Source organism: Piliocolobus tephrosceles, chromosome 10 (assembly GCF_002776525.5).
Source record: "Piliocolobus tephrosceles isolate RC106 chromosome 10, ASM277652v3, whole genome shotgun sequence".
NCBI lineage: Eukaryota > Metazoa > Chordata > Mammalia > Primates > Cercopithecidae > Piliocolobus > Piliocolobus tephrosceles.
The window spans coordinates 102,525,378-102,538,949 of NC_045443.1; the positions used below are offsets into that span (position 1 = coordinate 102,525,378).

General features: G+C 36.0%; 1 protein-coding gene across 2 annotated transcripts in view; it reads right to left on the reverse strand.

The window, feature by feature from the left end:
* The window catches only part of SLC41A2 (solute carrier family 41 member 2), a 143,654-nt gene that overhangs the window by 78,476 nt on the left and 51,606 nt on the right, over window positions 1–13,572 (reverse strand). For both annotated transcript variants that reach the window (XM_023192081.2, XM_023192145.2), the window contains exon 4: window positions 5,730–5,801. In XM_023192081.2, coding sequence (XP_023047849.1) covers window positions 5,730–5,801 — 72 coding nt within the window. The remainder of the gene's footprint in view (window positions 1–5,729; window positions 5,802–13,572) is intronic.

Genomic DNA, 13,572 nt, shown 5'->3' on the forward strand with positions numbered 1-13,572 from the left:
ACCTTCAGACTGAGAAGTACCCAATCCACACATCTGAAGTCTGACTCTAGAGGCAGTGTTGGCAAGAGATTGGATTTTATAATAGAAATATAGAAGTTTGACTCCTGGTTCTAGCACTTAATCTTGTAGCAAATATTTAAATTCATTAATTCAATGAGTATTTATTTAGATTCTACTACATATAATGTGCTATGTTTTGTGTTGGGCTACAGCAGTGGTCAACGTAGATTATTCCCTGCCCTCACAGAGCTCTTGGTCAGTGGGAGAGACAAACATTTGAAAATAACCTCACAAATAAGCACAACTGTGATTAGAGCTATGAAAATTTCAGTTCCTAAACAGTAAGACAACAAGGATAACCTCAAACTTTGTGATTTAAATTAACTATATAAATACATAAAATGCTTTCCACAGTGCTGACATAAAGCAACACTAAAAAAACCTGTGACTAAGAAATAACAATGACCACTAACTCAGCTTCAGATTAATAAGATGTCGGAACTAAAAGAAACCCTAAGGGAATCATCTGTTGCACTGATGAGTTTGTGTCATGGATTCTTTTGACAATCTGGTAAAAACTCTATAGAATAGACTTCTCTTTCTCTAGGCAAACATGAGGCACTCAGTATTTTGAGTAGAGTTTCTTGGTGTTCATGGACTCTCTGAAGCCTATCCATGTGCTGGAATTAAGGACTCCAAGCAAAAAATTCCTAAAGTAGTCATACAGTAAATCAACAGAAGCGCCAGGACTAAAGAGACCAGATATCCTGGACTCCAGTCCCATGAACTTATATTAATACTATAGCTCCTGTGGACGTCATCCACAGATTCAGAGCTGAGATTCAAACTAATAAGCAACATGATGAGTGTAGCAGTTAAAATATTTCAGTATTTTCATTCTGGTTAGTAAATAATGTAATTACACTTTAAAGCAGTAAAATTAATTTATAATATAAATTCTAGCACTATGATTCCAAGTCCTGTCTGGCTTAACATTGGAACACAAAGCTAGAGAGCCTACTGCAGACATCATGGTGTGTATATATATAAATCTATCAATTTCTGAGAAAATAAAAGCACACAACTGAGATGAGGAAGTCCTATTCTGGAAACCTGCAAAAGAATGACTAACTGAAAAATGACTAATTGTACCCAAGAGAAAGCAAAGTCTGGGTTCAAGTAGTAGATGGGAAGGTTGATAGGGGCCATAGGCCTGAAGAGATGTTCGTACAGGACATGTCCCTCCTGGTGAGGCAACAGTTCCTCATGTAGGACTGGAGACTTTGCTTTATTTGACTACTTATATATGTATTTGGTCCAGGAGGCCATTCTGTACAACCGTGAAGAAATATGTGACAGGCGATCTGCCTGGGACTCCATTTAATAGTGAGAAGAGCACACCCCTGAGCAAGTGGCAATGTGGGCCTCCTCTGTGCTTTCTACCCTTCTCTCTTTCTACCCTCCATGGTCAGTATCCAGGCAGAGGAGACTTGTGCAAGCCCATCCTACTCCCCTCCCCACGCTCATCATCTACTCCTTCACAAGTGTTAGCAAAAGAAGCCTCAGGAAGAAAAAACTCTCTCTCCCAACCACTACCCCCACCGCTCCATTTTCTTTTCTTCTCGCTTTTGTCTACTTATGACTGGACTTCAACCAACTGCTGCCTCACTGGCTGGCACCAGGGGTGTCCTGAGGGGCCTGGTTGGGGTTCCCTGTTCTTCATACACCCTTGGCGGAGTAAGGCACATACAGACACAGGCTTCGGGCTATGGCAACTAGAATCAGTAAATTCCTAGCCATGTCTGACTCCCATTTTGACTGACAGTTGCAGGGAGAGAGGATGATAAAGGAAAAGGAAAGACTAAGAATGGGAGGAAAAATGAAAAGCTGAGATGAAAATTATTAGAATAATTTGACAAATAATTTATACTACAACTCATATTACTTTGTAAGAGTTTAGGGTATTTAAAAATAAATGGAATATATTTTCAAATTTTATATATTATTTACAGTACTCTACTGGTTGTTAAATATTTTGATTATTACCCCTGCATAGATTCCTACAATTTCAAGCTGAAAAAGATCTTAGACATCTCTAATACAATGATGATATTTAGAAGAGGAAAGAGATTTTCACCACTGTTGTTTAACATACTACTGTAAGTCCTACCTAAAGCAAGAGAAAGAAAGAAAGGGCATCTACATTGGAAAGAAAGAAGTCAAATTATCCTTATTTACAGAAGATATAATCTTATATTTGGAAAAACCTAAAGACTCCACCAAAAAACTATCAGAACTGATAAATTCAGTAAAATTGTAGGATACAAAATCAACACACAAGAATCAGTAGCATTTCTATATGCCAACAGTGAATAATCTGAAAAAGAAATTAATCCCACTTACAATAGCTACAAGTAAAATAAGATAGAGCTAGAAATAACCAAAGACATAAAAGATCTCTAGAATAAAAACTATAAAACAGGCCGGGCACAGTGGCTCATACCTGTAATCCCAGCACTTTGGGAAGCTGAGGCAGGTGGATTACATGAGGTCAGGAGTTTGAGACCAGCCTGGCTAACATGGTGAAATCCCGTCTCTACTAAAAATGCAAAAATTAGCTGGGCATGGTGGTGTGCCTGGTAATCCCAGCTGAGGTGGGAGAATTGCTTGAACCCAGGAGGCAGAGGCTGCAGTGAGCTGAGATCGTGCCACTGCACTCCAGCCTGGCAGCCTGGGCAACAGGACAAGACCTTGTCTTGAAAAAAAAAAAAAACTATAAAATATTGATGCAAGAAATTGAAGAGGACACCAAAAAGTGTAAAGATATTCTATGTTCATGGATTAGAAGAACCAATATTGTTAAAATGTCCATACTACCTAAAGCAATCTACAGATTCAATGTAATCCCTACCAAAATGCCAAAGACATTCTTCACAGATATAGAAAAAAAAATCCTAACATTTATGTAGGATCACAAAAGACTCCGAAATAGTCAAAACTATCCTAAGTAAAAAGAACAAAACTGGAGGAATCACATTACCTGACTTCAAATTATACTACAGAGCTACAGTAACCAAAAGACAGCACTGGCATAAAAACAGACACAAACCAATGGAAGAGCATAGAGAAACCAGAAACAAATCCATATATCTACAGTGAACTCATTTTTCCAAAAGTGCCAAGAACATACACTGAGGAAGAGGCAGTCTTTTTAATAAGTGGTGCTAAGAAAATTGGATATCCATATGCAGAAGAAATGAGACCCCTATCTCTCACCATCTACAAAAATCAAATCAAAATGGATTAAAGACTTGAATCTAAGACCTCAAACTATAAAACTACTACACAAAAACATCAGGGGCACTCTCCAGGACATTGGTCTGGGCAAAATACATTGAGTAATATCCTACCAGCACAGGCAACCAAAGCAAAAATGGACAAATGGGACCACATCAAGTTTAAAGCCTTCTGCACAGCAAAGGAAACAATCAACAAAGTGAGGAGACAACCCACAGAATGGGAGAAAATATTTGCAAACTACCCATCTGGCAAACGATTCATAACCAGAATATATAAGGAGCTCAAACAAATATATAGGAAAAAAAATCTAATAATCTGATTTTAAAACAGGCAAAAGATCTGAATAGATATTTCTCAAAAGAAGACATACAAATGGCAAACAGGTATATGAAAAGGTGCTCAACATCACTGATGGTCAGAGAAATGCAAATCAAAACTACAAAGAGATATCATCTCACCCCAGTTGAAATGGCTTTTATCCAAAGGACAGGCAATAACAAATGCTGGTGAGGATGTGGAGAAAAGGGAACCCTCGTACACTGTTGATGGGAATGTAAATAGCACAAGCACTACGGAGAACAGTTTGGAGGTTCCTCAAAAAACTAAAAATACAGCTATCGTATGATCCAATAATCCTGCTGCTGAGTATACGATCCCAAATAAAGGAAATCTGTATGTTGAAGAGATACTTGCACTTCCATGTTTGTTGCAGCACTGTTCACAATGGCCAAGATTTGGAAGCAACCTAAGTGTCCATCAACAGATGAATGGATAAATAAAATGTGTACTTATACACAATGGAGCACTATTCAGCCATAAAAAAGAATGACATCTTGTCATTTGCAACAACATAGATGGAACTGGAGGTCATTATGCTAAGTGAAATAAGCTGAGCAGGAAAACAAACATTGGATGTTTTCACTTATTTGCGGGATCTAAAAATCAAAACAATTGAACTCATGGAGCTAGAGAGTAGAAGGATGGGTGCTAGAAGCTGGGAAGGGTAGTAGGAGAGTGTGGGGGAGGTAGGGATGGTTAATGAGTACAAAAAAATTGAATAAGACCTAGTATTTGATAGCACAACAAGGTGACTTCAGTCAATAATAATTCAATTTTACATTAAAATACAACTACAAGAGTATAACTGGATTGTTGTAACACAAAGGATAAATGCTGGGGGGACGGATATACCATTTTAGATGATGTGATTGTTATGCATTGCAGCCTGTATCAAAACATCTCATGTACCCCATGAATATATACACCTACTATGTATCCACAAAAATTAAAAATTGAAAGAAAAGACCAGAAGACCAGTCTTGGACAACATGGCGAAACCCCCTCTCTACAAAAAGTACAAAAATTAACCAGGTGTGGTGGCGCATACCTGTAGTCCTGTAGCTACTCAGGGGCCTAAGGTGGGAGAATCACTTGAGCCCAGGAGGTCAAGGCTGCAGTGAGCCATGATTGCGCCACTGCACTCCAGCCTGGGCAACAGAGCAAGACCCGGCCTCAAAAAAAATAAATAAATAAAACAAAAATTTATTTCAAAGAAAAAAAAGAAAAGAGAAAAGTGAAGTCCGGAAAAGTCAAATCGATTAACAAAGGTTATAAATTGTTTAATGTTAAAGCTGAGGTCAGATGGCAGATTTTCCTATTTCCACGTCTGTGATCTCACAAGCACTTATACACACATTCAAAAAGTGTGCTTTGTTTCTTTGTCCTTGAATTACATGAAATTCTGTTCGTGCAACCAGGTTCACAATATTATGTCCTAGCTGAGCTAGTATCAAAATTAGTGTGCATTCCCTAAGCTCACACTAGCTAGAGAATTACTAGGGGTAGCCGCAGTCTTCAGTCTTAGGGGTAAGAGAAGGTGAAGGAAGAAGAAAAAGAGATATTCACCTAAGGTTAGAAAGAGTTGTAGATTATACACAATCTACACTTCACAGTTCAGTATATATGTAATTGGTAAACTACTGTATTGTGCATATTAATACTACTAACATTAACAAATTAAGGAAAACAAACAAATATCTGACCATAATACATAGAAAAGAACTCAGTTTATCTTTAAATAGCAAAGTAAAAAAAAATAGCACTTAATGAAGTGCTAAATATTTACTAAACAGATATATTAATGCAAATTCTGGCTCTATCACACACTTATGACAGACAATATTTTGTATATTTTTTCCATAGTTTGTATATTTTTTCATATTTGTAAAAACTGGTTTCTAAACAAAGAATAGCTTTCAGAGGTCATGGGTATCCATTTACTCCATCACTTTTTCAAGGTACTAAATTACTGTTTTGGTGTTTCTGAAAACAAAGGGTAGACTCACAGTACTAAAATTTATAACAATCTTATAGATAACACTCAAAATTTGTACACCCAAGATATGTAAACAAATATGTGTACCACTTACCTGCTTTAAAGCCAGGTTGCCAATTATTAGGTTCCACTTTTCAATGGGCGAATCCATCTTCCCAATATTTACCTGTTAAAATGGATATTTTCATGTATCACTGAAGAAAATCTACATGCTCTCTGCTGTGTTCAAACAGCACGTGAAATCTTAAAGCCCCAAATAATTATTCAGTAAATCCAATGAGCTCACATTGTGCTTTGAAATTAATTCTGAATTCACTACCAGCCTTTCAGCTAACGCTAGGTTTGCCTAACATGTTTAGAGAAAAAAAATTTTTTTTTACTTACCTGTCTTACAAGAACTAGTGGACCCGTTAGTATTACCCACTTACTGATGTTAACTTACAACTAGCATCATCATGTATCATCTTAGTATGCCAAATTTTGTGTATTGAGGTCCATTGTAAATAATTACATAATTTTGATCCACTAGCAGTTAATTCCAAATTATAAAACTAATGTAACTTGAAGAATTATTGACCCAAAAAATAAGATACAAACAAATCATTCACATGTATACAATTTATATTTGAGTCGTGACTAGAACTGTTAGCAATAAAATTCATTCAATTTACAAATAAATTTTGATCATGTACCTCAACTATTAAATTTTACACATCTTTCTGCTAAATGGAAGAACACTCTCCAAAATAATATTATCACTTACATACTCAATTGCTCTGTGAGCTAATTCATATTTCTCAATCACTTAGGATTCAAAAAGTGTATTTCCAAATCTGCCAAGTTTTTCTAATGTAGTTGTTTGGAAAGCAATGAACGATCATTTAGTAAAAACACTACCCTGAGTTGCATTTCAATTACTCATGATGAGTTTGGTCATGAAAGACTTTCAAATGAGCTATAGAAAAATGGATAAAGAGGAAGGTAAGTAAGGGTTGTATTCATGGGTAGTTTTAACCAGGTACAGACTACAGTTTAGGTCACTGGCTTTAGACTAGCAGGTTAAGAGTTATATAAACATTTCCTCTATCAATCTGGAAAACAGATTCTATTCTGTAATCTCACTGTGGACTTTAGTCTCAAAGCACCCAGCAAATGCAAATATTGAGATTTCTCAGTATTTCAGAATAATTATTAATGCAGTCTTTATTTAACATATTTCTTTACTAAGACTGGGAATCTAAATCATTGGTGAAATTCATGTTTGTAGTTCTAACAACCTGGGGCTTTGCTCAAGAGAGTAATAAGGTACAAGCAATGTTTACAGAATGAACCTACCTCAGGTTTAGAGTTCAAGAAATAGGAATGAGTGAAATTAGTCTTATTTTTAAATAACTCTTATCTATATAATAACTCTTATCTATAGGAAGCAATCTAAAATGATTCCATGAAAAAGTATAAGACATCAAGACTCCAGGGTTGCTTAATAACCAATGGAGACATACACATATTCAGGTCTAGGAAAAGATCAAGAAAGATAGGAGTTACAGAATAAATGAGTGCTATGAATTGGGTTTGCAACTGTGCCACATTAATTTGGCACTATCACCACCAGTCCCTTCTAAGGCTTGTAACTACATTCCCCAAAATCCCCTCCCCTATAGCTTCAGGTAACAGTCTGCCAGTGAGAAGAACTTGCCTAAGACTTGGAAGTCACCAGTGAAGCAGAGGCTATTATTTTTGGAAGGTGATCAGACACACAGGTGTCCAGACTTCCTTGCTGTAATGCATGCATGGCTTTCTTTCCTGCTTCAGGGCTTCAGGCAGTTTCTCTGAGTTTCCTACCACAGATCTTCATTTCTCCAACTTCTCCTACAATCATGTAACCCCAAATTTCTCTATTAAATTCCCTATTGATTCAATACATACCATGGCTCTGTTTTCCTGACCAAACCCAAAGTGACACTTTTCTTTTCTTTTCTTTTCTTTTTTTGAGACAGAGTCTTACCCTGTCACCCAGGCTGGAATGCAGTGGCATGATCTCAGCTCACTGCAACCTCCACTTCCCAGGTTCAAGTGATTCTCCTGCCTCAGACTCCCAAGTAGCTGTGATTACAGGTGCATACCACCATGCCCAGCTAATTTGTGTATTTTAGTAGAGACAGGGTTTCACCACATTGGCCAGGCTGGTCTTGAAATCCCAGCCTCAAGTGATTTGCCTGTCTTGGCCTCCCAAAGTGCTGGGATTACAGGAGTGAGCCACCACACCCGGCATCATTTTTTCAATTAATCAGTTTGCTTTTTTTTCATGATCTCTAGGGTGGCATTAATCAATTAATTTGTTTTATAAATGCAGATCACACTCTCTGAGTCCCTTCCTAATCTAGAAGTCTCTGAATCTTTACTCTTCTTAGTCTAAGATAAAACAATAAATAACAAATTAAAACAATGTATGGCATAAAATAAAAATAAAATGTAGAATATATTTATAAATAATAACTTTTTTTATAAAGCAAAGATTTTCCATAGTAAGATTTTTTTAAAAAGTAAACTAAAGAGAAATTTTGCCCCAAATTTACCTTGTTAGGGAAAATATGTATAGTATAGGCTTGCATTGGCATGTGGATAGAGGTATGGCAGGACACAGAAAATTGATTTTGTTGCCTCCATCTTGTAAAAACTACACCAATAGTTGTGCTGACCCATCCTACTGTCCAGTGGTTTAGTGTTAGTATAAGCCATTTAAGTTTTTTCTAAAGTGAGAGGGAGAAGTATGAGTGTTCTGTGTAAAGGCCTTTGCTAGACCTACTTTTTTAGATTAGCTGACCTGATGGTGCCCAGCCAGACAAACCAAGAGCTTAGATGGTGATAAAATATAATAGGGCATGATCTAGTGAAGACTTCTATATAACCCAGTTTTATTTAAATTATGTATATCTTAAAGTATTAGAAAAGTAGACTAATATTTTTGCAGAGACATCAACTAATTTTTTAGGAAAGAGTAGAGCTGAGGTGGCCAGAGCCTGAAGATGTGTTTTGTGTGGCCAGCACAGTGGTTTCAAAATTTTTGAATCTGAATGCCTTTAGGTAGAAACTGTCATCTCTAGTTTTTATAACCCCCAAATCCTTCTTCTGCATAAACAGACGTTACTTAGATCTGACACTGAGACATATTAGTTATGAGCAAGACTTAGGATTTAATGGAGCTACATATAAAAGGGGTCTTGGATGACCTTGAAAGTATAGATTTATAAATATAGCCACTACAATTAATACTAGAAAAAATATGTTTAATGAATAAATACTTGAAACAAAGGTACTGAAAGTCTTCATTGATGTATTATCTTAAAAAACATGTATTAACTATATGTGCAAAAAAATAGTTTTTTTTAAAAAACCAGAAAGTTACCATTGTTACTTCCAAGTGTTCAGTGTATGGATAATTTCTATTTTTTACTTTGTCCTTCAGTGAATTTTTCAAATTTTTACCACTGAACATATAGTGCCAGTATAATCATTTTATTTAAAAACAGATATTTGCAAAAGAAATATCTAATAAAGGGCTGCTATCCAAATGACACAAAGAACTCTTAAAACTCAACAATAATAAACAATCCAATTTAAAAAATGGGTCAAAGATGTTAACAGACACCTCACCAAAGAAGATATACAAATGGCAAATAAGCATTTGAAAAGATGCTCCATATCATATGTCATCAGAGAAATGCAAATTAAGACAAGATAGCACTATACACCTATTAAAGTAGCCAAAAGCCAGAACACTGACAATACCAAATGCTGGTGATGATGTAGAGTAACAGGAACTCTCATTCATTGCTGGCGTAAAGGCTTTTGCTAGGTCTACTGATACTAGATTAGTTGACCTGATGGTGGGGAAGCAAAATAGCATTCTTCACTCCAGACCTTCCATTTAATTCTTTTTTTATAGTTACTAGTTCTCTTTTAAGGCTCCCTATCTGATCACTCATTGAAACATATTTGTCTATTATTTGAACATATTTTCCTTTAGTTTGAACATATTCATACTAGTGGCTTTAAAGACTATTAATCTAATATCTGGGCCCAACTGGAATCATTTTTCATTAACTGAATATTAATCATACTTTTCTTGAATATCAATCACACTTTTCAGTTTCTTTCCACATCTAGTGATTTTGGGTTAAAAACCAGACAGTGTAGATAATATGTTGTAGTGACTCTGGATACTGTTATGCTCTTGTGATGATAATTGAGCTTTCATTCTAATAGGCAGTGAACTTGCCCAGACTCACACTACAGGCTTTTGTCTCTCCCATAGAGTGAAGCAGCTCATCTCTCTGCTTGGTTCTTTCAGCTACCAACAAATGCCTTTTAGTATAGCCCTTTGAAAGTCTCTTCTGTACTTGTGCACTTTAAGCAAACTACACCACCAAAGATTTGGGCACAATTTATGCTCAGATTTCAGGGCTCACTCTCCATGCAATTCTCTTGCTTCTGAGATTCCTTTATAAGTTTCCACATGCTCTGTCAGCTCCCAACTCTGTCGTCTGATAATCCAAGCCACTAAAACTTCAACTTTCTGCCACTATAGCTATGCATAGGTCACAGAAGACTGTCACCAAACACAGAAATCTTAACCAGTGCATTTGTTTTTCAAGTGTAGGATCGTCTCACATTTCTGCCTACTTTATTGTTGTTGTTGTTGTTGTTGTTGTTGTTGTTGTTGTTGTTGTTGTTACCAGACTCATTGAGGTTATTCCTATGCATACACACTTTAGTACTTGGCCAAATATTTCATCAGATCTTACACTCAGATTTTGGGTCTCCCCTTTTCTGCAATTCTAGAATTTCCTTCCTTAATTCCCAGCCACTCTGCCAGCTCTGAACTCTGCTTTGAGCTGATAAGACTATCAGTTTTCTGCCATATGATATCCAAAGATAGGGGAATTCCCTCAAGCAAAAACATCACTAACTTTGCAATTCTTACTCATTGTAGTATAGTCTTTTAAAGGTAAATGCTACTTTCTACCTGCTTCAGATCACTTTCCATTGCCTTCAAATAGTTTTCTAGATTTTATAATTGTTAATCTCTGGAGGCTTCACCCAACCATTTCATTCTGCCATTAATTAGAATTAGAAACACTGTTATATATTTTTGTATGCTTGAAATATTTTATAATAAAACATTGTACAGAAAAACACACACACAAATATCTGTCTGAATGTACAGAGATGATATATATGCTCCTTTTCTTGATTATGATGGTAGTTTTTACAGGTATATATTATATATCTAAACTCAGCAAACTGTGGACTTTAAAATTGCAGTTTATTATATATCAATAAAGCTGCAAAAAAAAAAAAAAAAAAAGGTGGGGAGGAAACCCTAATTGATTAAAAACCTAGTGGACTGCAAGTTTTCGATTATACATAAGTAGTTCTACTACACAAAGCTGTGGCTAGGGATTGATATTTATAACTGAAGAAAGATACTTTAAAGTGAGGAACTAACATGAATATGCAATTCCATTTGTATCTAGCAATCAGATTGTACAAGAACATGCAGAATTATGCCAAATTTAGGAAATAATACTGAGATTGTAACTATAACTAAATTGTGCCATAGCTATTAATATCATTATCTGGGTTTTAATTTGCCTTTATTTTAGAACTTTTAGAATATGAATTGCAAATCTAACTTAAAATTATTAGGGGAAGAGATTTTGCCAGCTTCTTCATATCCCTCATATCCCTCCACTGGAACGTAAGCTCAACAAAGGCAGAAATATTTTCTGTTTTGTTTATTACTGATCTCCTGGCATACACAGCAGTGCTTGGCACATAGTAATGGCTCAGAAAATGTTTTTGCAATTAATGAATGAGAAAGGTAGAGTGTTACTAAATAATTTAGATAATCAAGTGTTCTCTGAGAAGAGGTTTGAGGCAATATAAATCAGTTTTGCCTAGAGTAGAAAAGTACTAATCAAATCATGCTAGGTGATTTACTCCTGGGAAATAGTTTCACAAACTTTAAAAAAAAAAAATACTGGGGCCAGGCGTGGTGGCTCACGCCTGTAATCCCAGCACTTTGGGAAGCTGAGGCGGGTGGATCACGAGGTCAGGAGTTCGAGACCATCCTGGCTAACATTGTGAAACCCCATCTCTACTAAAAATACAAAAAATTAGCTGGGTGTGGTGGTGGCTGCCTGTAGTCCCAGCTACTCAGGAGGCTGAGGCAGGAGAATGGTATGAACCTGGGAGGCAGAGCTTGCAGTGAGCTGAGATCGTGCCACTGCACTCTAGCCTGGGTGACAGAGCGAGACTGTGTCTCAAAACAAAAAAAAAGAAATACTGTCTTTAGGGCAGTGAACACCATTTTTGACTCCTTTATACCTAACATTTAAAAGCTGAAAATTTTAGACCTCAAACAATAGAAAAACTCAACAATTTATAGAATCATTGTACTTGGTTCATTTTCTAATTATATACTACTATTATATATCTGTAATACCTACTATAATTTCATATATACTATTGAAAAGATTAAAATCCAGGAAAAAATTATTCAAGTTAATCATGATACCTTTAGAAACAAGTTTTGACTCAAGTAAGATGGCAAGATAAAGTTGATTTGGATACATCATTTTTTAATTCCCTTGTAAAAATAAGAAACCTCTTTTATTTATTTATTTATTTATTTATTTATTTTGAGACCAGGGTCTCACTCTGTTGCCCAGGCTGGAGTGCAGTGGCCCCATCTCAGTTCACTGCAACCTCCTCTTCCAGGGCTCAAGCAATCCTCCTGCCTCAGCCTCCTAAGTCGCTAAGACCGCAGGTGTGTGTCACCAAGCCCAGCTAATTTTTTTATTTTTTGTAGAGATGAGATTTCACCACATTGCCCAGGCTGGAAAACTATTTTATTGAAATATCTTTTTATCCGTGAATGTTTAGTCTTTAGATTTATAGAATAACAAGCTTTAAAAACAACTGACCTTCCACAGATTGAATGAGTAGACTGTATTTTATGATATCTTATGTTTTAAGTTATGTTTATACTTACCAAAGGCCTTCCTTATAATCTTATAAGCTCATTTATCCTGATTCTCCTTCAGATAATCAAAAAAATGAGAAAGGACCCTTGAATGGAGCAAAAAGATTAAAGTAACCATTGATGGGCCTTCTATAGCTATAATTATTTTTCTCCTAATTTTACAAGTGAAAACAAATACTACATAAAAAATGTAAAATGTTCAGAAGCATTTTTTGGGCACATAAATGAAAAAAACAGCTTTCAAATAGTGACTGCTTTAAGTTAAAAAAAAAAAAAAACTATACTCATTCACCCTTCTCCCTGGAACCACTGAGTACAGTTAGAAACCTGCTTCGGTAGTCCCAATTATAGACAACACGCAAATAAATTAAGGTGGTGACAGGTGGGGCATAAGGAAAAAGAAAGAGGAATTTCATACGCAGAATTCATAGACTGGACAGTAACTGGATAGAGAGTGAAGAGGGACAAGATGATTGATAATGTTAATAAACTGATAAGAAATACAGAAAAAAGAGTATAACTGGAAATAAGAGAAACTAATGAGTTTCGTTTAGAATGTATTGAGTGGTATCCAACAGGCAACTGAAAATTCAGCTCTCAAAGTCAGGAAAGAGTCTGGAGATATGGATCTGAGAACAGCAATGTGCAAGCAGTGCTGGACTCCACGAAATTACTGAGGAAGAACATGTAGAACAAGGTACTAGAATTTCAAGAAAATCTCAAATTTAGAGGATGAGCAAAGAAAAACAAAAGACATAGACTGACAAGCAGTGGTGAAAGAGCTGGGAGAATGAGAAGACAGTGGGGTCTCTCTCAAAGCCAAGGGCTATGAAGTTTTCAACTAGAGAATAATCGGTGAAGAGTTCAGAGAAGATGAGGCTTTGGGGAT